At 39.4% G+C, this 22,862-nt stretch overlaps 1 protein-coding gene across 1 annotated transcript in view; it reads right to left on the minus strand.

Annotated features, from left to right (window-relative positions):
* RPS6KC1 (ribosomal protein S6 kinase C1) overlaps positions 1-22,862 on the minus strand; it is an 88,077-nt gene that overhangs the window by 26,040 nt on the left and 39,175 nt on the right. The window contains exons 9-11 of the mRNA XM_027723745.2: positions 15,677-15,769; positions 4,395-4,442; positions 2,653-2,785 (exon numbers count right to left, since the gene is read on the minus strand). Coding sequence (XP_027579546.1) covers positions 2,653-2,785; positions 4,395-4,442; positions 15,677-15,769 — 274 coding nt within the window. The remainder of the gene's footprint in view (positions 1-2,652; positions 2,786-4,394; positions 4,443-15,676; positions 15,770-22,862) is intronic.

Below are 22,862 nucleotides of genomic sequence, written 5' to 3' on the forward strand. Positions count from 1 at the left end.
TGCATACTGTACAGCATAATTTTGGCCCTATTTTATTCATGCTGTATTCACATAAAGGTAGAAGCCTTTCTCCTGAATCACTTTCTAGCATCAGTCTCCTGGGACAGGGCGACGTGCACTGGCCATTGCCACAGTTAGGGATTTGGGATCACGCCCTATGCCTGCAATACACCTTTTACATGCATTTTCAGGCAATTTACTCATCACTTTGTACCCCAGCTATCCCTCTTTGCAACACAATATATCGCTCTTCCTCTCCCTTTGCCTGTTCCAAGCCCAGACAGTAAGATCATGAAAGCAGGAGAGTTTCCTTAATGAAACAAACCTTGTTAATTCCCTGATAATCAGGAAAAAGTCCTTATAGCACATCATAATTTTTGAATGGTTTGCAAACAAGAATAGAGGTTAATCCGCTTCCAGACTACTTCCTGCTTTACCAGAAAGTGAGGGAAAACCTTTTACAGTTCACAACTCACCCAAAAGTGTCCAAGTCAAGTGAATCCATGTATTGTGTATCACCAACCACAGCCCTCACCCACATCAAAATCCCTTCCGGTCCCTGCAGCTCTCCCCTTCCACCCCAGCACAGCCTGCCAGTCCTCCATCCTCTCTGCAATGCTCTCCCACTTCTCCCATGCTCCTTACGCACTGTTCTTCAAAGCTCTCCCTATAGGAAGTACTCGTATCTCATCAGTGCTCCTCTCCCAACTCCACCTCAAAATAACCCATCTCCCTCCCACTTGCATGGCTTTGACCCACAGCTGAGAGAGAGGCAGCACAGCTGTGGCTGTCTCCAAGTAGTATGTGTTTCCTCTCTGGCCAGCTGAAATGAGGATGCTTTACAGACACCACCTTCACTGCTGGCAAATTAAACAAATGGTGTGGGGTGCTGCACAAGGCTGTGTGTTGCACAAACCTGATTTAGAAGGCACTTAGTAAATTAAAAATCCTTCTGCCACAGAAGTCAAAATGTTACAGCCAACGTTGGTAAAAGCAAGACATTCAGGCAAAGCACATTTCACTGAGATTTCTGACCATGTCAAAGATAACCAGAAGAAAGGCATTCCTTTTTTAAGGATAACATCTTGTCTATTCCAAATGTTAAGTTGAGGTTTCTGTTCTTAAACGATAGAACTCTGATCATGTAATGTCTTAATTTTTGTCACTGTTGTCACAATAAAATTATGACTTCCAGGAGATCATCTTTGTCAACTGGTCACATTAGGGCTTAGTTAAAATTTTTGTTCTTACATCTGACACATCTGCCCCCAAATTCCACTACTACTTCACCCACTTTTCCATTTGTCTTGAGGAAAAACGTTCTTCCTGAAGAGAATTTCAAACCTGTAGGTCTTCAGAAACTGCAGAAATATTAAGAACAGTTTTTTTAATTATTATCTTATCCAGTCTCCAACCCTTTGATTATGCTAGGTTAAGAGCACTTGGTATCTGACAAGGGTTGTGGGTGAGGTTTTTTGTATGGCTTGAGGTTTCTTTGGTTGTGGATTTTTAAAAATATTTTTTCTCCAAACAAAATTTACCAGCTTATGTGGAGATTACAGTTCAGGTGAGAGTCTCCAAGCTATCCTGCCAAAACACACACACTTGAGAAAAGTAGCATTGTACAGAGCAGCTTTGTAAATTCTCAAAATCACCATCAGGCAGTACTGTAATGTGAGGCTTTTCTTCATGCATCACTGCTCATGGCAAAATCAAGTCACACATTGCAGAAACAGTCACTCATTTTGCAAAGTTAACTTTAACTGGTCTCATATGACAAACTGTTCATGAAAAAGCCAAAATCTAAGTTACTGGGGGAAAAAAGAAATAATATTCAATGTAATAAAATTATCTTTTCTATCAGTCAGCTCAGTTCCTTCACATCATCCACTGTGACTGAATTATTAACATGTCCTAAAAAAAAGAACTATTAGCAATCCCACAATTTACATTCCCCACTCATTCTAAACAAATATGGGTAATTACATTTAGGGAATATTTAAATCCAGGTGTTAGAAGAAAAAATCAAAATGTAATTATTTTGTGCCACCTGTTCCCTGTACATTTAACAGGAATTTTATAAATAGTTTGAAGGCACAACTCTGTGGTTCTGCTTTGAACTCCTGTGTGATGCCACTAGCTATTTTCTTAAAAATCCAGATCAGAATAACTATGCACCATTAACCAACAGGCAAATGTTCATGGTATTTAGCAGAGCTATTAAATTCTTGTGTAAATACTTGTCATTTTAACTATAAGATGCTGAAAAGATTAACTATCCAAAGTTTACAAAAGTAGCCAAAGACTGTATCTCTGGGAGATGACTGTAAATAATGCAGATAGTTGTTGCTTTCAAAGCACTTCCTCTTCTGTAGAAAATAAACAGTTGGAAACTTTCAATATTGCTACAATTCAAGTAACCCATCAGGATTTGAGGCCATTTGAAATGGGAATCAGATCCACCGCAGAACGAGAGGGGAATGAGGGGGAGGGACAGAGGAAGGGAGTGTGGTGTCTTACATGACATCTCTTAGGCACACTAAAAATATTTTAACTAGATGTATAAGAGATTAATTTGACAATGAAATGTACCATGGATTAAAACTTAAACCTTTGACTCTTTTCAACAATATGCTTAAATGAGAGACAAACCTTCCGCATGCTGCAACACGAGAAAGACGGACTCCTCGGAGATGATGTACTTGTGCAGACACACCATGTTGGGCACACAGCGGGGGATGATGGTCGTTCTGCTCCTGCTGTACTCACTACTTTTCCTTAGACCCTGACAGAGAACAAAAAGGTCAGTTGTACCCTCAGTTGCCTTTGGAGCCTGCTGTGCTCTGTGTTTATCAACCAAACTAATCTATCCGAGTTACTCTGGGCTTCAGAGAAACCACTCATCTGCTGCTCTATGCCCCTCGGTCCCCCGAGGCTGTGCTGATGGCATCTGGCGCATTTCCAGAGAACAGAAGATGGCACAAAGCTGCCATTAAAATCAATTACATGGGTCAATGTTTTTATTAGAATCTCTCTCAAACTAAGTCATCAGGATGACACTCAGTTATTTCCCTGTGACCTTTTTTTAAAATTTTATTTTTGTGTGTGACCAAAAGACACTATTAAAAAAATTCAATTCAAATTCTAAAGACAAAAGAATGCCTTAGTGTTACAGGTAATCCTCACATTTCCATTTTACTTTACTAAAGACAACAAGCACCACAACAAAAAGCAAAGGAAAGGATTAGTCTCCTTGAGAGGCAATGATTTTTGGGAGGTAACACAGAGATGAAGTTGCCAGAAGTGAAAAAATTGACATGGGAGGGTGAAAGGGAGGGGGGAGAAAAAGAGAAAAAAAATTATGTCAATAGTGTGACCTATTACAATATTGATAAACATAGGCAGTTAAATGGGAAATTCAATGTTACTCTATCTGCCAGTAGATAATGTGAGGTTCTAATATAAAATATTCACAAATAAACCTTTCTGAGGAACAAAGGGGTTTGCTGTATCCAGCACATACTTCAGAAAAACAATTTCAAAGGCCAGATGCACAAAGTTAAGGCAGGGTTGTAAGCCAAATCCAAAGCAAAGTTACAAAATGTTAACGACTAATTAGAGCTTCATGTTTGGGATACAGTTTTTTTCAGCCCTTCCTGCCATCAGCAGTGGAATTCATGTCAAGGGGAGCCTGAAATAATGACCACAATAACAATACTCATAACTAAACTAATTCTCGGCATCACAGATGCTCTGAGCATATTGGGATCTTGATCTGAACACTTTCTGAAACATAAAAGAGTAATGGGAAAAATTTTATTCTGACCAATTAACTATTCACTAATTCAATTGGTTAGTAACATTAAACTCAGTTTTCACAGCCTACCGATGTAAAACATAAGGAAACAATTTTGAATAAGCCCAGTCATACATTTCATCCAGAATCCACTTCGTCCAAGACCATATTCTTCAGCTAAAGAAGACCAAACACAAAGTACAATGGATGTACTTGCGTTAAGAAGATTTTTCACCTTCATCAGTAGCCTGCACGTGTCCTGAGCCACTAGGGCTTTACAGATGTTTTAAGCAGCACATTAAATCTCTGATTCTTTACCAAAGCCTGCTAAGGTGTTGGCTGCAATAACCAGTGGCAACTCAAGTGACTAAACCAGCATATCCGAGCACTAGGGATGTTACAGAAAAAGGAAGGGAATGCAACTGAATACCGGCAAAAAAGAATTCCAGTGCCCTTAATAGGGATATATGTATTACCAAAACAATATATTGCAGGCATAACTCTATATAGTACATACAAATTGAGCTTTGTGTGGTGGTGTAATTTAGGAGGCCGTATAATAAAAGATTATTAATAAATAATAAAAGATTTTACTCACCTTCAATATAAAAGTCTGCTGTGTTCTAGTGTCCATTACAAGCAAAACCTAAGCAAAAAGTATTCAGATAAATATTTAAGATTCATATGAGTAAGCTAACAAAATACAGATCTTAAATCTAATGTTAAATATTCTTAAAAAGAAAGGGTTATAAGCAATGATTTTTAAAAAAAATAAATAAATTAAACCCCTGCAGCACACAGACTTGATAACCAGGGTTTTTTCCTAGGAAAGAAATATGACTGAGGCTATAGATCTCTAGTATTAATGTAACAACAACAACAAAAAAGAGGATTTACTTAGGGAGAAAATTGTGGATGGGTTTGCTGCAGAGACGAGAACACCTACAGCTGCAAATAGCATCTCTGTTAGCAGTGCATCACCCCTACTGAAAGCACTTTAAACATGGCAATGAGAGAAGCACTAAACAGCAACTACACTCTTAGCAATCTGCATTTGTTTATGCGTTGAAAACAAAACAAACAAAAATATCTATGTGTATATACATTTAGGAAACCGCATCTTTAGAAAGCTGGAACCCTCCACATCTCCATCTTCAAATCACCCTGGTCAGGAATTAATTGTTTTCAAACTCTGAGAACACAGATGTGCTTGAAAAGCACCAGCTGCAAGACAGCCACACGAGCAGCACAAGCATGAGCTCAACCCTCCTCTAGGAACAAGAACAAGAGTGTGTGCTCACTGTTTATTTACAACATACATTGTAAACTTCCAGTATAAATATTCACATACAGTTATACCAAAATATTTAGGCTGCAAAATCAAACTTCTAAAGGGCTTCCACTGCCAGCACTGGCGTTACCGATCTCTGAGTTTAAAAGACAAGATGAAGCAACTCCAAGTCAACAGACAAGGTGCAGCGAAGCCCAAGACAGCTCACGTCAAAAAAAGAACTTCTTGCAGAGGAATGTCACGTCAGGAGTAACAGGGTGCTGGATTCACCAGGTCACAGAAGGGCAACACAACACATAGTCTCCCTTATCTCCCTGCTGTGTGGGGCAGCAATGCAGCCATGCCCTGCTATCTCTGAAAGGGTGATGTCTACCAGGCTGAAATGCTGACTTTCCTCACGCCAAGGGAATTGTGGGAACATCTGTCCCATGCAGTGCCCACAGCAAGGTGAGGTGGAGACGTGCCAGAGGCCCGGCAGTTCGGCCAGAAGGGAGCTCTCCGGGGGAAGGGCTGTGCTGGCTTCCTCGCAGGTAGGGGCTTTGCCCTTTGGGATGGCCACGTTTCAAACACTGCCCTCCATCTCTCCCTATTGCATCTCAAGCAAGAGATGAAGAACTGAAGTCTTTTCTAAGCATTTCTCTCTCATCAAATTTCACCAACAGAAATAAAGTCACAGACACCTCCATCTCAAAGATCTCTTCTTTTACTAGAGCTGCACGTAATTTTAAAATCTGGTTTGTATCTTCTCACAAAAAAAACCCGAAAACCAAAACCAATCAACCAAACAAAAAAAAACACACACCCCCAAACATACCAAAACAAACAAACAAAAAGTACAACCACCACAACTAAACCAAACCAAACAAATAAAAAAGCCAAAACAAAAAAATCCAAACAGAAGTTGGTGTTACTGAGATTTTTTGACAAAAGAATGACATACAGGTTCCATGTCAAGGGCATGATAGGGAAAGACAGATATTCCCAGACCACTGAGTTTGCCTAACAACTCTTCAGGCCTCTTACCTGGGTCTTCCAGTAAGAGTGAAAAATAGTTAAATAAGTAACTGTACAACTGGTTTTGTTATTCTTGCTTAACCAAAAGATGTAAAATTAAAATTAAAAAAAAAAAAAAACAAAACAACACACCAACCAACCAAAGAAAACCAACAGAACAAGAGAAAAGCAAAATCCACTTCACAAGAGGTGCCAAAATAAGATAAAAATGGGTTGGAAACATCTATGTGTTTATAGTCACTTTCCTTCCTCTTCTCCCAAGTTTGTTTGTACCTACACTGTTCACATTGAGGCAATAAATACGAGAACATATGTGATTTTTTTTTAAATGTGCCCTTTGACTGTCAATATCTCCCAAACAGGTGTTGGCTAAATGATTATAAATTGGCCTCTGGATACACCTCTTCAACTGAGCCGTACAGGACTGGCGATAATATAATTAGACCTAAAAACATCAGGCTGGTGAATGCTTTCCATCTGTTTGGCAATAATGTTTAGTTAACAATAGTCTTTAAAAGAAGCACCTTCAACTTCAGTTCTTAAAGTTATTTATAGGGCCATTCTTAACACACCAGCACTCTTGCTAACAAGAGCTTTAGCCACTTGGAAATTATTAGCCATACGGCTGTATATGAAAAGGAATAGCAGCATTTAACATCTGTATCTCTCCAGATTTACAAGCATCAACCTCATTTGAAGTCATTTCTTAATGAACAGTTCCATGGTCTGTATTAATATGATAGTTGCATGCACAAAGATCATAAGAAGCCAAACATTTTTTTAATACCAACAGTAGGCCAATCAGTAATGAAGCTGTCAGCATAAAGGACAGAATAATAGCTTCTTTAACCCTCAAACAGGATTTGTTCATTTGTAGAGTAGAAGACACCAATTTAAAAACTGCTCATGGGTTTGCTCACCTTTATAAAGACAAAAATCTAATTTGGTACTAATTTGATACAATTGTCTTTCCAATAAAAGGCTCCTAAAGCCATCTTTTATTCCATGATAAAACAACTGCTATAACTAAAACTGTCATGAAATAATTACCTTTGATAGCATAGCTTATTGCACAAATACAATTAATGTATTCCTCCCTTTCATTTTTCATACTTGCTTATCAGCACTGTATTAGCATATGGTGCAACAGAACAGATTACTGAGCCCTTGCCCTATAAGACGACATATAGAATGAGGACCAGTAACGTGAACAAAGCAGACAACAGGTCCCTTTAGGGCTGGTTTCATCTGCTGTTATATTATAACATCAAAATGGATGTAGCAGCTACAGTTTTATAACTCTAATAACAACAACTGGTATCAGCATGCCTTTGAGGTTAACTACCTAGCTGGACTAGGTTAGACATACCCAGTCTAACCAACCAGGTTCTTTTCTTCTGCTTCCCATCAAGCACCATACCTTCCCCAAGTGACTAACATCTCATCTACAGCTCCGCTTCATTTTATGGCCAATTATTTCTTTGTTGATTCAATGTCAACCTTTCTGCAAGACTGTTTCCCTCAAAACGGATGCCAAGAAGCCCCAGGAAGAGCCATAAAAGTAACTTTAGAAATTCATCTAGTGATGTTCCATTTGGCCCTGGCAGACTGTGGACTTTACATGGACCTACCAAGTCAAAAACCTGCTTCAAGGGAAAGCAGCCTGCATGCATATTACAAAGACGTGGTTTAACCAGATTCTTTCAGATAATTAAAGGGCTACATGAATGAACAAACTGCTATCAGAAAACTGACATTTCAGAAAGGGATAAGTCCAGGAAAGAGGGGGTCACAAGTATATTTGACTGACTTTTATCGTGCATCCAGAGCAGAGAAAGGTCAGCAGCTCTTGGATGCATTGCCAGGCTGCTGCAGAAGGGCATACCTGTAAGCCTGCCACTGACCCAGATGCAAACTCACTCTCCTCACCTCATGCTTTACAGCCAATTTCTAGATAGTGGTGCAACAAGTCTTTCCTGTTGGCATTCCTTCACACTTCTCTCCCATTGCAAAAGGGAGTGCTTCAGTAATTCTTTTTCTAAAATTTCTTTTTAAAATGTAAAGTGACAAGTCTCCACACTAGTGGCACAATGGGACAAAATGGAATTCCACAGAGCATTCCCTATGACATAACTCTTATTCTCCAGAGCAGATCACACAGAGATGCTGGGATTAGACTAGGCTGCTTCTAGCTCACATAAACTGATGGAACCTCTTTCACCAGTGATGACTACTGAGTAACTTGTAATATTTGATATCTCCTAACAGTGAGCTGTCGGCTGTAACATTCAGCATTCTATCTCAGAGAGGAGGGAGAACGCACAGCAGAGCATTCCTGGCCACTGAGCAAACTACACTGGGACACAAAAGGAGACAAGGCAAAATCCTATTTGTAACAGTAATGTATGAACAGAGTCAAGGTCTACATATCACACTGGCTTTCATGGCACTGTTGCTTATTCTTTCCTAGTTTTTTGCATTGATGACAACTTCAGCATGGTCAAAAACAGTGACATGCAAAAAGCAATGACCACAAATAAATATCTAATGTAAACAAGTGTCTTCGGCAGCACAGACATCCCTAATTTTGTACAAGCCCTTGAGCTCTCGGGTACATCCCAAAATACAAGTGAACACAGCAGCGGTGCATGACACATCTCAGTAAAGTGGCAGATAGCAATACCCCTCCATGATGCCAAATAGGATTTTCTACTGGTGAATTCCTTTTTTTTTTCCCTAAGTCAAGGGTTAATTCCGATGCTGACAGCAGCTACTTAAAAAAATTAGCTTCTTAGATTTGATTTACAGCGTATCCAACAGCTTAGTGGAAAATAAATTAAATTCAATTCAATATAGTAGGTACAATTAATTGGAGAAAAATAAAATAAAACCTGCCTGGTAAATAACCATAGTCTAGCTTTAAGAAAACAGTTAATTTTAGGATCCTTTAAATGCACAGAAATTAGCAAATGTTTCAGTATGCTAATTTTTTTTAATTAAAAGATATTTCTGCAGTAAAAGCTCTTTCATATGCACTACTGATTCTTCATCAAACGTTAAGTTTCCAACTTAACACCAGTATAGCCGGTGGCAGCCTGAAGGTTTACCATCTGCTGCCACCCAAAGTCACGGTGGCCACCTTCAGAACATATGCATCAAAGCCCTGAGATAAGAGACTGAAGGAATACTGCAGAAGTCAGCATAAGGGGAAGCACAGACCCAGAGGCAGGCAACAGGCAAGTCACCAGGAAAAAAGAACATGGTGAACCATTAGTTACCCTACCGAGCACCCAACCAAGGTCGCGGGGGACGGCTCTGGAAGAACTAAGGGCTGCTCTAACTGCACTGCTCTCCTGCGGGTGGCTTTAACAAACGCATAAATCCTGTCACGCTGCAGACATTTGCTTCCCCAGCTCCTCTTTCATTTCTGGGATTTTTTTTCCCCTTCCTTCTCCCCTGTCCAGCATATCATACTGGTTTTTTTCTTGCCTCCACTCTTTCAGGACATCGTTCAGAACATACTTGTGCTTTTTATTTACTTCATCAGCTTTTAACACTAATCAAAACAAACACATTAACACATTTGCTTGCTAAAATGTAACTTTAAGTTCACTGACACAATTGAAAAACAGCTCATGACTGATCAAAGAAAATTGAATAGGATCTCTTACTGCAGTACCAGACAACAGAAAGATTTTGAAGACAAACCAGAGCTAAGGGATTACTTTAAAACCAGCTCCATTTTGTTATTAAATTGCCACTCTACACTGAAAACACATCATGTAATAATGTCACCAGTGGGCCATCTATTAATTCTGGTCATTATCTGCTAAACAAATGTACTTTTATCACTGGATAGATAGTTTAACAGAAGTCCTACAAACTTGAATCTGTATCAGATGATCATCTATGATTTTTTTCTTGCATTTACCCCACCAGTTGGAAAATCCAGTTACAGGTTGTGACAGACAACACGGAACGAGACAAGCTGTCCACCTGATCCTAGGGGTGAGGATTTGAGACCGCAAGAAAACCTCAGCAGGGTCTGGCACACAGCTGGTGCTGCTCTCAGGACACAGTTGCAGTGATGAGGCAGAAGAAGGGTTGCAATTCACTCTCCTCAACTGTGCTGGCTGTCACAAGGCTACCAGGATTAAAAGATCTGCTTAGCACAGATTTATTCTTGTCACTTTTCAGATTACACCACCCAGACTCTCACTCGTCTCCCTCTGTCGTTACAAAAAGAGATTACATTTGGTTAATATGTATGGAAAATGTGATTATTGCTTATCCTTGTACCTGTGCAATATGAATTATCTTCAGTTTGCAATTACTCCTCCTTTCAAATCATTATTCTAAGGAATTTATAGCTTGTGTATTCTATGACTTGTAATAATAGTGTACTTATAAGACAAATGGTGCAGCTTTAAATAATGAAAATGCTAAGAAAGAAGCATATATTCAAATTCAAATTTTTAAATATTTTAAGTTGGTTGGTAGCAAAGAGGAAGGTCCATTTTCTTAGAGCAAAATAAAAACTGGCCAATAAATTAAAAATAGTGAAATATTAACCTAGAAAATATACCTGGCAGGTTTTACTAGAGAATGCATTTTAGAATATGAAATGCCACTGACATGGTACTAAGCAATTTTGTAACAGTTACGAAGATAAACTTAAAATAATTTTGATTTAAAAGAAAATATCTCTACAAATTATTTCTTTCTGGAGGCCAAAAGATACATATAGTTCGGCCTGCACAGGAACATCCAATATTTTAATTTCTATTTTCTAAAGGCAAGGGTAAAATTTGTGTTACTCTATCAAATCTTAAGACTGTTTTATGTCAGATGAAATAAAACATTCACTAAAGTCAAAAGAAATTTTAGTGAGACAAACAAGAAGGAAGCTAGGGTTATACCAACAAATACTCAGAAACATTCAGATTAGTATAAATGGAACGATTTCAGGAAAACAAGCGGCAGGTGTTTGAGGGTAGGGAAGAAGGGACAGGACTCTTACTAGCTGGCAGAGAGACTGTGTTTTAAAGTTCAGTAAGCTTTGTTACATGGGGCTTGAAACCCGACTGCAGTTAGGAATAATCCCACAGCAGCAGGGAAAAGAAGTTAGTGAGCCAAGAAATCAGTTTTGCCGATAACTCTGTAGTTGATTTGATTTTGTAGGACTTGGCAAATCACTTAAGAAACGACAAGGTTATCAAAACAGAAAACCAGCTCTTATAAGTTTATTCGTATGAATAGTTACTATTACTACTCAGTTTCAGATTTTCAACCATTTTTTCCACTGCTATTTTCCATTATGCCATGTTTGTAAGTTTATTACAGCTCCCTTCCCCCCACACCTCTCATGCACACACAGCCACTCATTCAAACCCATAAGATGATCTAAAGATGCTTGGTAGAGTGCACCCAAGAGCCAGGTGAGAGAAAACATCTGCTACAGTCAACTCAGGTTCACAGCTGCAACAGTCTTTAATCTCACCTCAAAAGGCCAAATATTTAAGTTTCTGACAAATACTAACAGAACATAGTTACCTATGTCCTACGTTATTCTTGCACAATACACACGCTGCCGTAAGAAGAGCCTGTTTCTCCCACTCTCTGATTAAATTCTATTAAAGCTAGTCATAACCTGTTTGAATTCAAATATGGGTCTGCACACTATGCACGTGAAGCTGACATACATGCTAAATACTTCTGCTTTTTGGCATTGCCACTCATCAAGCAGAAAAGCAGTAATCACACTTTATAAATAATTAATAATACTGAGTTAGTTTTTCTGCATGTTTTTAAAGTCGATTCACCAAAATGTACAACCACCAGAATTATGACTTCTGAAGATAGTACAAACAGCCACAAAGAAAACCTATACTCAAGATTAACAGAATTGCTTCCAGTTCTTAAAAAAAAGTTATCTACCCACAGAATCCTTTTCAGAAACTCCCAAAAGAATTTTAGCAAGGCCCTGAGGAGAGTATTTTATTTTTTAAGGTTTCATAATAAAGCTTGACAAACAGTGTACTGGACAACAAGCTCAAATGTACAGACATCTGTGGAAGAACTGATCACAGTCACACCAGTGCCAGTACGGACAGTGTGGCTTGATGGGGGACCAGGGGAGGGGATAGAAAAGACATAAAAGACAGTCATTGGTTACAGAGGCATAGTTATTACTTAATGCACTCTGCTTTCAAGATGAATCTTTAAACTGAATGAATCTAAATAACAGAGGGTTCTAAAGAATAAGAAATTGGGTTTGAAACAGCATTGTGAAAGTATCCAGCAGCACCATAACAAAGTCGTTTCTTTAGGGGCCAGTTGTAGCTTCAAAGGAAAGATTTGCCTAGGGCAGAAACTCAGCACAGAATCTGCAACCTTGATTTTTAATTAGGCAAATTCTGAAAGCAAAACTCTCTCCTATTCAAAAAAGAAGTTTTCTGCTTTAAGGTACATGAACTGATTAAATAATTGATCATTCTTGGTTGGTGATAACAGCAGCTAAAATATTTAGGTATTAGTTTGTTTTCAGTGCTGTACGTCTGTTAACACTAATGAGAGCTTTGCTGCCCAATCTGCAGCACCTCAGATTCCACAACGTTTGCAGGACAAAAGCCACCTCTATCATTACATTAAACCTTTATTTTCAGAAACCTACTCACAGGCAGACTCTTAACATAATAAACATATAAAATACCTGCAAACACCACCTCGTTAACTTTTGACACCATGAAGTGAGCAAACACAGCAGCAGCAGAATTCAAGAAAACTGCTTTTCTCAAGCAAAGTGTAGGTTCTCTTTGGTCTACTAAAATAGTCAGATTTATACCACAGCCTTTGCAGGAGAACTGAAGCAGAAGAATGGGAGGCAAGGCGCAGATATGGTCATTCTTCTCCAAATTTTCACAATAATTTAAGGAGTTTAATAATCCTAAAATCTCTAACTCCCTCAGATTCAACAGAAAAGGGTCAACACAACAAAAATTACTAAGGTGACAAGAAAGGTGAAAGGGCAGACAAGGAAAGAAAGATTGCACATTGGGAATAAACTAGGCTAAAATTAAATATCTAATCATTCTGCCTGGTCTAAAACAGGTTGAAAACCCCAGAGTTTCAGGTTGCAACAAGCATTTTGTCTGTGAAAATGAAGCCAACTCAAAACACTTCAAGAGGCTTCAAAAAAAAGAACAAAGAGAGACATTACTCTAAGGGAAGGCACTGAACCTTTCAGCATTTGATGGAGGGAAGGTTAACAGTTGGTTTTCTCGAGGCAGCACTGTAGCAGGCAGACACCACTCTGGGCTTCAGCAGTGGGAGAAAAAGTCTGCAAAGCAACCAACACCATTTCTTAACACAGTGTGTTTGAGCCAGTCTTGCCCAGGATTAGGCAAGCCAGCAGTTACAATCCCAGTGGCTCATTACTATCCACACACCCATGTTCTGCTGAAACCAAAGCAGCTATCTCAGGGTTAGAATAGGAGAGTATTTTCAGGTAAAACTCTGCGTGACGCTGAACCAGTTACAGCCTCGTGCCCAAAAGCAAGGCATCTTCAATGCTGGCCACGAAAATCAAAATCCATTTTCAAGAACAAGCATGCTATGTCATCTACTTGGCTCCAGTAAGTATACTTACACTTTGATTTGGATTTCTCCATGATGTGAGCTTTAGGGCATATGCAAGCAGAGAAGAAGGCAAATAACAGTGATGGTGAGGAAGGAAGCAAGATGGTGCTTGAAACCAAAGGCAGGGGCATCATCTCCATCACACAGACACACATGCACACTTTTGCTTCATATTCACGAGCATTTTGTGTATGCATTATCAAACCAAATAGAACATGCTCTGGACATCTGGGCTTAGAGTAGTTTTTCATTTGGCTCACAACATTATAAACACCTAGAAATATAAGGAAAAAAGGCAGCATACTCAGAATAAGATTAAGTTTGTGACAAGGAGTATGTGGAAGCAGGAATGCAGAGTACAAAGACACCTGAAAGAATTTCCCCTTTCCATACAATAATTAAACATGAACTCTGAGCCCTATGATATTGTTTGCACACAAGCACACCAGCTGTATCCACAGGCCTATTGCTCCTCACACACATCTCCGACACTACAGATCTTTTATTTTGTCATCTTTAGAAGCCTGATTCTTCCCAACTCTGCTTCAAAGATCTGGACACGTTTAGCTCACACCTGGAACACTTACTGAAACTCTGCTCAGAGAGATCTAAGGAGACCTGGTACAACCAAGAACTCCAAAAGCTTCATTGTGATCAAGAATCTTCTCCAGTAGATGTTCATTATTCTTATACAAGAACAGAGATACTGAGAAGGTCTTTCTTGATCCATTTCTAGTACTTCTGCAGGCTTACATTGTCAGACTAATTCACAAAATCCATGCCTACTGCATCCATTTAATGGCTACTAATTTAGCTAGCACCTACTAATGCAACAGATAGGTGGTCTTTCCAACCTGTCTCTGATATGTATACAGAGTGAAATACAGGTTAAATTCTGTACTTACAGCTGAGGAAAGAAGATACAATGAATATGAAGTCAGAGCTGAGAAAACCTTGTGTGCTATAAAAGTAACCATAATACCTAAAGGTATATAGCCCTCTGAGGAGAAATTATCAACTTATACACACAATTACAACAAAACAAGCAAAGAAAACCAAAAATCAGTCCCAATAGCTAGGGTCAGTCCAACAGGAAAAAGAAACCAAGAAATACAGACCTTAAGAGATAAGCTACAGGTTTTCTGATGCAAGTTACAAATGCACCACCATCTCACACACAAACCACGGACCACATTAGGAACTATCAAAAGGCAAAAGGGACTTGGCACAGCAAAAAGGAAACAAGCCATTACAGTCTGCCTTAGCCACTGTCACATTGCTGAATATAATACATAATCTTAAAAGTATTTGGTAAGGTAATGCTAATCAGTGTTATCAAAAAGACGCAACAATTCTTCTGGTCTCTTAATTAGGCTTGCAAAAACTCCGTATGGTCCTTTACTGTTTGCAGAGGGGTATTATCCTGGGATTTTGGAAGACATTATTTGCATGACTCAAAAATAAGCTTGGCTTCATTGCTGAATCTCTGTCTTGGCAATACATTTCAATTCCAAATTCTCAGGGAAGGAGAACAGTTGTATGTGTCCCCAGTCCCCATTTCAAGTAAGAGTTCAAAAGTAGGAATTTCTATCCTCCTATATTTTAAGTATCCACCAGACTGTTCAACTGAAAAAACATCAACTCGTCCTTACCCCAGTATTGTAACTATGACTTCATTTTTGAAAAACAGGCCTCATCCTATTGAATGCCACCAAACATGTACCTTATCCTTTAGCTCAAATACATTTTGCATGACCTTACATGAATTGCTTAGATAAAAGCCTTTTTTTCTTCTACTTTTGTTATTTTAAAGTGCAGATGCATTTGAGTCATTTTCCCCTTTTGTTTCATATCCTTAAGATCCACAGCTTCAAAGACAAAATGTCAGCATGCAGTCGATTTATGACTGAATTCTTGAAGAGACACTGAAGAATTACCTTGTCAATCACCCCAAGGACTCTGAAGGTCTTCAGTTCCTCGGCAGGGCTCCTTAGGTTCCAAGAGGGCCTTGAACTTAGTGATCCTGGAGGCTAATGGAAGATATCAAAGATTATACATCAATCAGGGTGGTACTTGAAGGAAGACTGCCTGCTGAAGCAAATGCCAGGCCGAAGGAAACTAAATTTATCATAAATCACAGAGAGTGAAGATGAAAGGAGAAGTTTTCTGTTTGTCCTTAGTGGGGGAAAAAAAAACAACTTGCAAGTAAATAAAAGTCGAGATAACAGTGAAAACAAAAATTTAAAAAACAAAAAAATAATGAATTTTTATATTTGCTATGCTTAATGGAACCTGGCAATTGATTACTCGGTTCTTACCACATCATAATAATCAATCAAAGCCTTACAGGTATTCTGGGTACAAAATAATTCAGAGATCACTGAGGAGGAGAAAGCAAATTAGAGGCTTTTAAAGTCTGAAGAACATAAAATATAGAATTATAAACAGGGTTCTCTTGCTCTCTGGTGAGCTTTGTGAAATCCATTTAATAATAAGGTGCACAACAGAAATTATTCCTAAAACTGCCTTAGAAAAAGGTAGCTAGCTAGATATCATTAATCTAGAAATTAACACCACAGCAAGAAAATTGGCATGTGCTAACTATTCAAGTAGTTAATATGCTAATAGGCATGGATTTTTGTCCATGCTATGTTTTGCAGTTTTTCAGGGCAACCTCAAAGCTTGCATCTCCAAGGCAGGAACAGCATTTCAAATGGAAGTCTTCTGGGACAAAGACCAACCTCTTAAGCATCCCATATACTTCTGGCATGTTAACAAACATTTTCAGAAGTTTCTGGTTGCCAACTGAGAGAATTCATTAGATCTTCCTCCAAAAATTCAACATGCAGCTTCTACTAGAACCTCTTCCTCATAAATAAGGTAATTTCATTTGCAGAGCTGTTGAATGCCAAACTCCTTTTAAGCATAACCTGGCCTCCCCAAGTACATTTCTATCACACAAAGGTGGAAAGGAAGAGGAAGGTGAAACTCCTTGATTTTTAGGCTTCTAAGACATAAAAGTTGTTTACTTAATTTATCAGCATCCTGAGACAATATGTAACAGTTACGTCACATCGGAAAATGGCTGCTAAGCAATTATGCTGTGGATGAAATGCTTAACTATCAGGGAAAATGAAAATTTTTCACTTGTGATCATAAACTCCAAGATGCTGAACTAGGCAGTGCCATTTGCTCCCCCCCTAGTTTTTCCCCTCTGACATCCTTACTGCAGTATCCTCAAAGGCCAAAGCCTTTCCCAAAACTGAGCCCCTTTGTGTTGCCAGTCAATAACCTCTCCTTCCAAATTCCTTCCTAAAACTCAGTACCTATTTAAGCATTGCACACAAAATCCAAAAGAAAGGGTTATAAATACATGTTCAGAAAGCATGGAGAAAAGTGTGCTTTTATGGGCTCAATGTTTAAAAGAGTTCATTACTTATCTTCATTTATTTGTCTGGATCTCATAATTGTTTCATAATGTAAACACTGTCAAGCAGAAGTACCAACTGCAGTTAGGAGAAAACAGCCCAGATTCTACAATCTAAAACTGAAGGCTGCAGCAGGAAGAAGAAGAAAAAAAAGAACACTCTGCATGAACTTTTTTCTCCAAACCTAATTTACGTTCCACATTCTAGTAAGCTGTTGAAAGCATTCTGAGAATGTGCAATTTTTTGGCAATAATCAAATATTTCCTTTGAAACAAAGAGTTGTGCTAACACTTATGCATGACAAGATATCAAAAGCATTCTAAGGAATACATTAAATGGAAGATAACAATTCCAAATCCTCTAGACTACTATAAAAGATTTCCACTTTTATCTGCTTGCTATTACATTTTATAACTATTCCTCAATAATCAAGCTTTTAAAATTCTCTCTTATGAATAACATTTCAACCATGAATTAAGTTCATACATCTCTACAGAAGTTAATAGTTGTCTAATAATGCTATACAATTAGATTCCTGCGCCCATTACGTCTTAAGAGCTCAAAAAAACCCATTATTTATATTTTAGGTCCTTCTCTAATGTATGACCAGTGGTGGCACAGTCCGCAATACTGTGTACACACACTGTTTTTCATATATGCACTCTACAGTCACTTCTTACTTTAAAAGGATTTACAATCACATCTACCTCTCCACAGCTCCCAATAGTTTCTCCACTTTTATCAGTTTCAGGTTATTTTTTGCCCTTTACAGTACTTTGGTTTCACTGTTGCAAAGTCTAATAGTAGGGCCCAGTGATGGGGAGGCATCACATTCTGTTGTGAGGCAAGCCGGAAGCAAACTCTAAATACCCAATTCCCAGAACTGCAGCAATTAAGCACTCTATGAAACCGCCTGCTCCTCTGAATAGAGTAAAAATCCAAGCTCAGCATCTAGGCAGCAATAATAAAAATAACTAAAAAACACCACTCTCATCAAAAACAGAGGGCCAAAAAAAAAATAATAATACAGGAAGGAGGGTAACAAAAAGTCAAAAGCTTTGTTTGCCTTTAGAAATAAGGCATTTGTATTCTAAAGAAAGTGGCAGGCTACCTCTGCCTAAAGACCTTCAGCATCCTATCTGAATGCTTGGCATGCTGCACAGGTATCCCAGGATCATCTCTCCTGTGGTCAGGCCCTTTATTTCCAGACTACACTCTGAGCTGCACTGTTGGATTTATCTGAGTTAGGATTGGCATCACCAGTTCCTCTCCCACCATCACCCTTTGGCCAGCATCATGTGCTAATTGCAAATAGAAAAGGATGATGCTGACTGTGATGTCTCTGCAAAGACTCAGCAGCTTGTGGCCACCACCTGCCTTTGGAAAGCTCTAATTTTGCAAGCCACAAAAGGAAATGTGGCAATAGCTCTTGCCTCAGCTTTGGCATCATGGCCAGCAGTTATAAGAGCAGAAGGAGAAAGAGAAATATACCACCAGCCAGGCAAGAGAAAGGGCCTCTCACATTAACCTCATTTAAGGTAAGAGCACTTTCGTAGCCCAGTAACACAAACACCATTTGATGGGAAATCATAGAATATCCTGAGTTGGAAGGAACCGATAAGGATCATCGCATCCAACTCCTGGCTCTGCATAGGACAATCCCAAGAACCACATCACGTGCACATCTCAGGCTGGGGTATACCAGCACCTGTTGTGGAGTTCCTTACATCCCTCTACTTCCCAGGATGCAGTGAAAAATAAGGTCCTGGTCCTCCTTTGGTTGCACAAAGCAACCCATGTGCTCCAGCAGTGACGCACCTTGCACTGCCCCCTCAGAGCTTTCTCAGCACAACTGCCGTTTTCCCCAGATCTCCTCTAATAAATTATTTTATCTTTATTTTAATCTCTTCATTCTTTCACCCAGAAAGCTCTGCTAATTTTAACTGCTAATGCTGCCACCTTTGACAGCATTCACCACAGATCCTCAGGATAAGAAAAAAGAACTTTCATGAACACCAGCGCAGAGCTGCACATCAAAATACGATCTCCCCTTGCCATTCAGAGGTCTGAGTCTGATGACTTCAATAACTATCTACCTGTAGCATAGCCAGATCTTCAATGGCAGCAAGGAGATGCCTTGTTTTGTGGCAGATACACTGCCTCATGGGTATGAAAGTGCTTCCAGCTCTCCTGGTGTTGCAGAACATCCCAGCCCCTTCCTACCTGTGCACCAGGAGAAAAGCAGGATGCATTTTTGCCTGCATCTGAACAACAGAAAACTACAGTGTGCTTCAGAAGGCCCTCAGTGAGAACCAACTGGAGAATGCATCTTCCCTGAAGCTGAGACACACCTTGGATGTGATCTTGGAAACCTTGAGACTGAATTTCTTATTTTATGTTAAATTTATATCTCACAGAACTATGGCAGTGCATTTTCTTTATACTTCATGTAATTTTCATGCACATTTAATGAGAATTTTAGGAAGATATCTTATGAAAACCACAAAGAATGAAAGTTGCTTCTTCTGTTTGGGCATCGGGCTTGCATGTACCTCTTGTTAGTAAATTGCTTTGAAAATCAAAAATAATTGACATTTTAAAAGACAATAGCTTTCATAACAGTGCAAAAAGAAACAACTCTGAATGTAAGAAGTTAGGCATGAGTAGAATCAGAACTAATTTCAAAGAGGGAAAAAGTATGCTTTATAAAACTACCAAAGTTAAAATGGACCCACAGCCTGTACAGACAGCTGCGCTGGGCTTTGCAGCTGACAGCTATGTAAGACTTCACCTTTCTGACAGTCAATCCAGCGTGATTCAGAGGCTGTTGCTACAGCCCCCTCTCAGGCTTGGAGGTGGCTCCCCAGAGCTGCTACTTATAAAGGGGCAGAGGAGAAAATGCAGCTTGAGAACGAGTAAAATGACCCGCTGCTGCCATTACACAGTGCTCTGGAGCGTTTGTCGAAGAGAAGGTCCTGGAAGCTGCCATGCTGTGCCAAAGGAGGAAGAGACGGACAGCATTTGTTGCAGCTTGTTTTTCCAGAAGGTCTACATGTCTGTTTACAAGCTCCAGAAGATGTCCCCACATCTCCTACTCTTATGGGTCACAGCAAGGCTTTTCTCAGTGTTTACAAGACTCTGTCAAGTGAGTTCCCACTTCACGGTCACAGTTGCATCAGCTCCCTGTGTTTCTTTCCAGCTTTAAGAAATCTTCTATCCATCATTAAGCCCTCTATCCGCAACCTTTTTTTAACAGTGCCAAGGGTTCTCCAAACACCCTCTTCTTGTGTTTCTTCACCACTCGCACTTGCCAGCAGCAGGGTGGTTGCTAAGGATGCTATCCTTGAGGGCTACACTGCTGAATTTTTGTTGAGGCAAGAAAAGTAACAAAATACTGTTGTTCTTTGTTTGGTTTCCATGGCACCAAAGATAATTTTTGCTTCTCAGCTCTGAAATGCCAGACTTTTGCCTCTAGGGAAATCTGGTCTTCGAAGAGGCAAGTGTCTGGCATTTCCAGTCATGAAAGAATGGCTCACTTTCTCCTGCCCCAGGACCTCAGAGAAAAGCAAGCCACTGTGCTTTGCCTTCATGTGGTGTTCAGATGGCAAATGGGTAGCTTGGGGTATGGGTAGTGGGCACAGTCTTTTGAGACCACTGCATGTGGCTCAGCACATGGCTGGCAGCCTGAGCCTTTGGGAGATACGAGAGGCTGAGAAGTGCAGGGCAATAACCCAACCTGCACTTCTGAGTTTCTCTCTTCCCTTACTGGACAGTTCCCTGGCCTGGTGGGTGAAAAAGAAGTAGAATTCCATGTCTAAGAAAGGCATGTGAGCCTAGTTCTGATGCTGATCACCATGATGGTTCCTTGTAAGGGCACAATAGGAAACACAAAGCCATCTACAGCAAACATGGGTGACAAAGCAGTTCTGCCTGGTAACATCACGTCATGAACAAGAGCACTCTGCCTTAAGTGCCCAGGCTTGTCTATCAGTCAGACCTTCTCCTGTAAGGAATGGTCTCAGCATCCTCACTGCCCTTGACATTCCCTGCACTGAACCATGCTTACCATAACAAAACTGCACTCTTCCAGTCTTAATAGGGCCCAGGTCCTGCACTAACCTCGCATAATATGGACTTAGTTTTTTTAGGAGAAGGACACAAAGTATCTGCATGTCTCGATTCCTAAGAATCACATTGCATATAAGTGCAGGTCATTTCAGTGTACTTATCACTGTCTGTATGAGGGGGAAAAATTCATGCAAACTCTTAACATAAACTATATTGGGCAGTACAAAGAATAAGCAGTAACTACGGTGCAAGAATTCAAGTCTGTTCAGCAATTAACATGAAGGAAGAGTCACATTCCTCATGTTCCTTAAGCCACTAAGCCAAAGCACAGAGAGTGCCAATTCTTTGTGGTTCCTACCTCTACCCTTAGAATAACTTTTGGAGAGAAGTCCTTCTCCTGATTAACTTTCAGCTATCAGCTCAGAGACAAGCTGTTCCTCAACACAACCATCATGACCCATCAGCACCATCTGCCCTTGATGTCAGAAAATTCCAAAGCTCTAAGATAAAAGTAAAATGTATGCATTATGAAGAGCAGCAAATAAAGGACATAAAAATAAATGTACAAACTTAGGAAAAAACCAAAACTAAATCATAGAAACAGGGGGGGGTTTTGTAAAAATGAGAATCAGCCAGGTGCAACATCTTGCTTGTGCAAAATCAGGTTTGCCATAACTTGTCCGTTTTGATTTTCAGCACAGGAGAATGGTTTTCTATTCTCACCACTTCTTTTTTCTTGTCTTATTCCAATTAAATCTGCTTTTCTTTGGATCTGCAAAGAAGGCATGTGTCTTAGTACAGCATAAAAGAGGAAATACTTTACCTCTCAAGTTCACATACAAAAATGCAACCTATTTCTTCCTCCTTCTCAACCACAATTAATTTTTAAACTTATAAAAAGGCAAAAATAGGTTGCTTGTGGGTTTTTTTCTCTTGTTCTGCACTTTCCAAACACACTGAGGTTTCCATTCAATATAGATTTTTTTCCCCATTTTCAGGGGCGTTTGACCCAAAGAAAAGAGTACCTGGTAGGAGTTCATATCAGTCCAAAATACTAAATTGTTCAAAGTACAATTCATAGCAACAGCAAGACTCCAAACCTCACAAAATGTATCCCATTTGGAACATCCTCAAAATTGTACTTGTGGGCTCTCTACATAAAAAAAGCTACCCTTACAGAACAGTGTCTTTGCTTTTTTAATTTACTTATTAGACAGATTTTAGAAGCCTTCCCATTTTTGCAGCAGTGGTCTCCTTAAAGCACTTTTAGATCTGTGCAAAGTAAGATGCAATAATCTTCTGCGCCTTTTGTCCTCACTTGATATTAAAGTAGAGAGTCAGGAAGTTGGTAGCTTTTGTACTTACTACAATAGGGCAGTCATTGACAATCACAGACAGTTTAGCATGACTGCAGTAAAAGTCTAAAGTAAGAACAGATAAGTCCCAAAGGAACTGTTTGGGGAAGGGCAAAGTAGAGATTTATTGAGGGTATCTTGGAACAAGCTGTGTTTGTCTTTTGTGCAAGTACAGATAAGGGTGTTTCTGCTTAAGAAAGTGGGAATAGTACAGAAACTTCCTAAAAATCAAGAAGGAGTTGATCATACGAGCATATCCAAGAGAGACATTT

This window comes from Pipra filicauda, unplaced genomic scaffold (assembly GCF_003945595.2).
Source record: "Pipra filicauda isolate LSUMZ 115617 unplaced genomic scaffold, ASM394559v2 scaffold221_size1283894_pilon, whole genome shotgun sequence".
In the NCBI taxonomy this organism is placed as follows: domain Eukaryota; kingdom Metazoa; phylum Chordata; class Aves; order Passeriformes; family Pipridae; genus Pipra; species Pipra filicauda.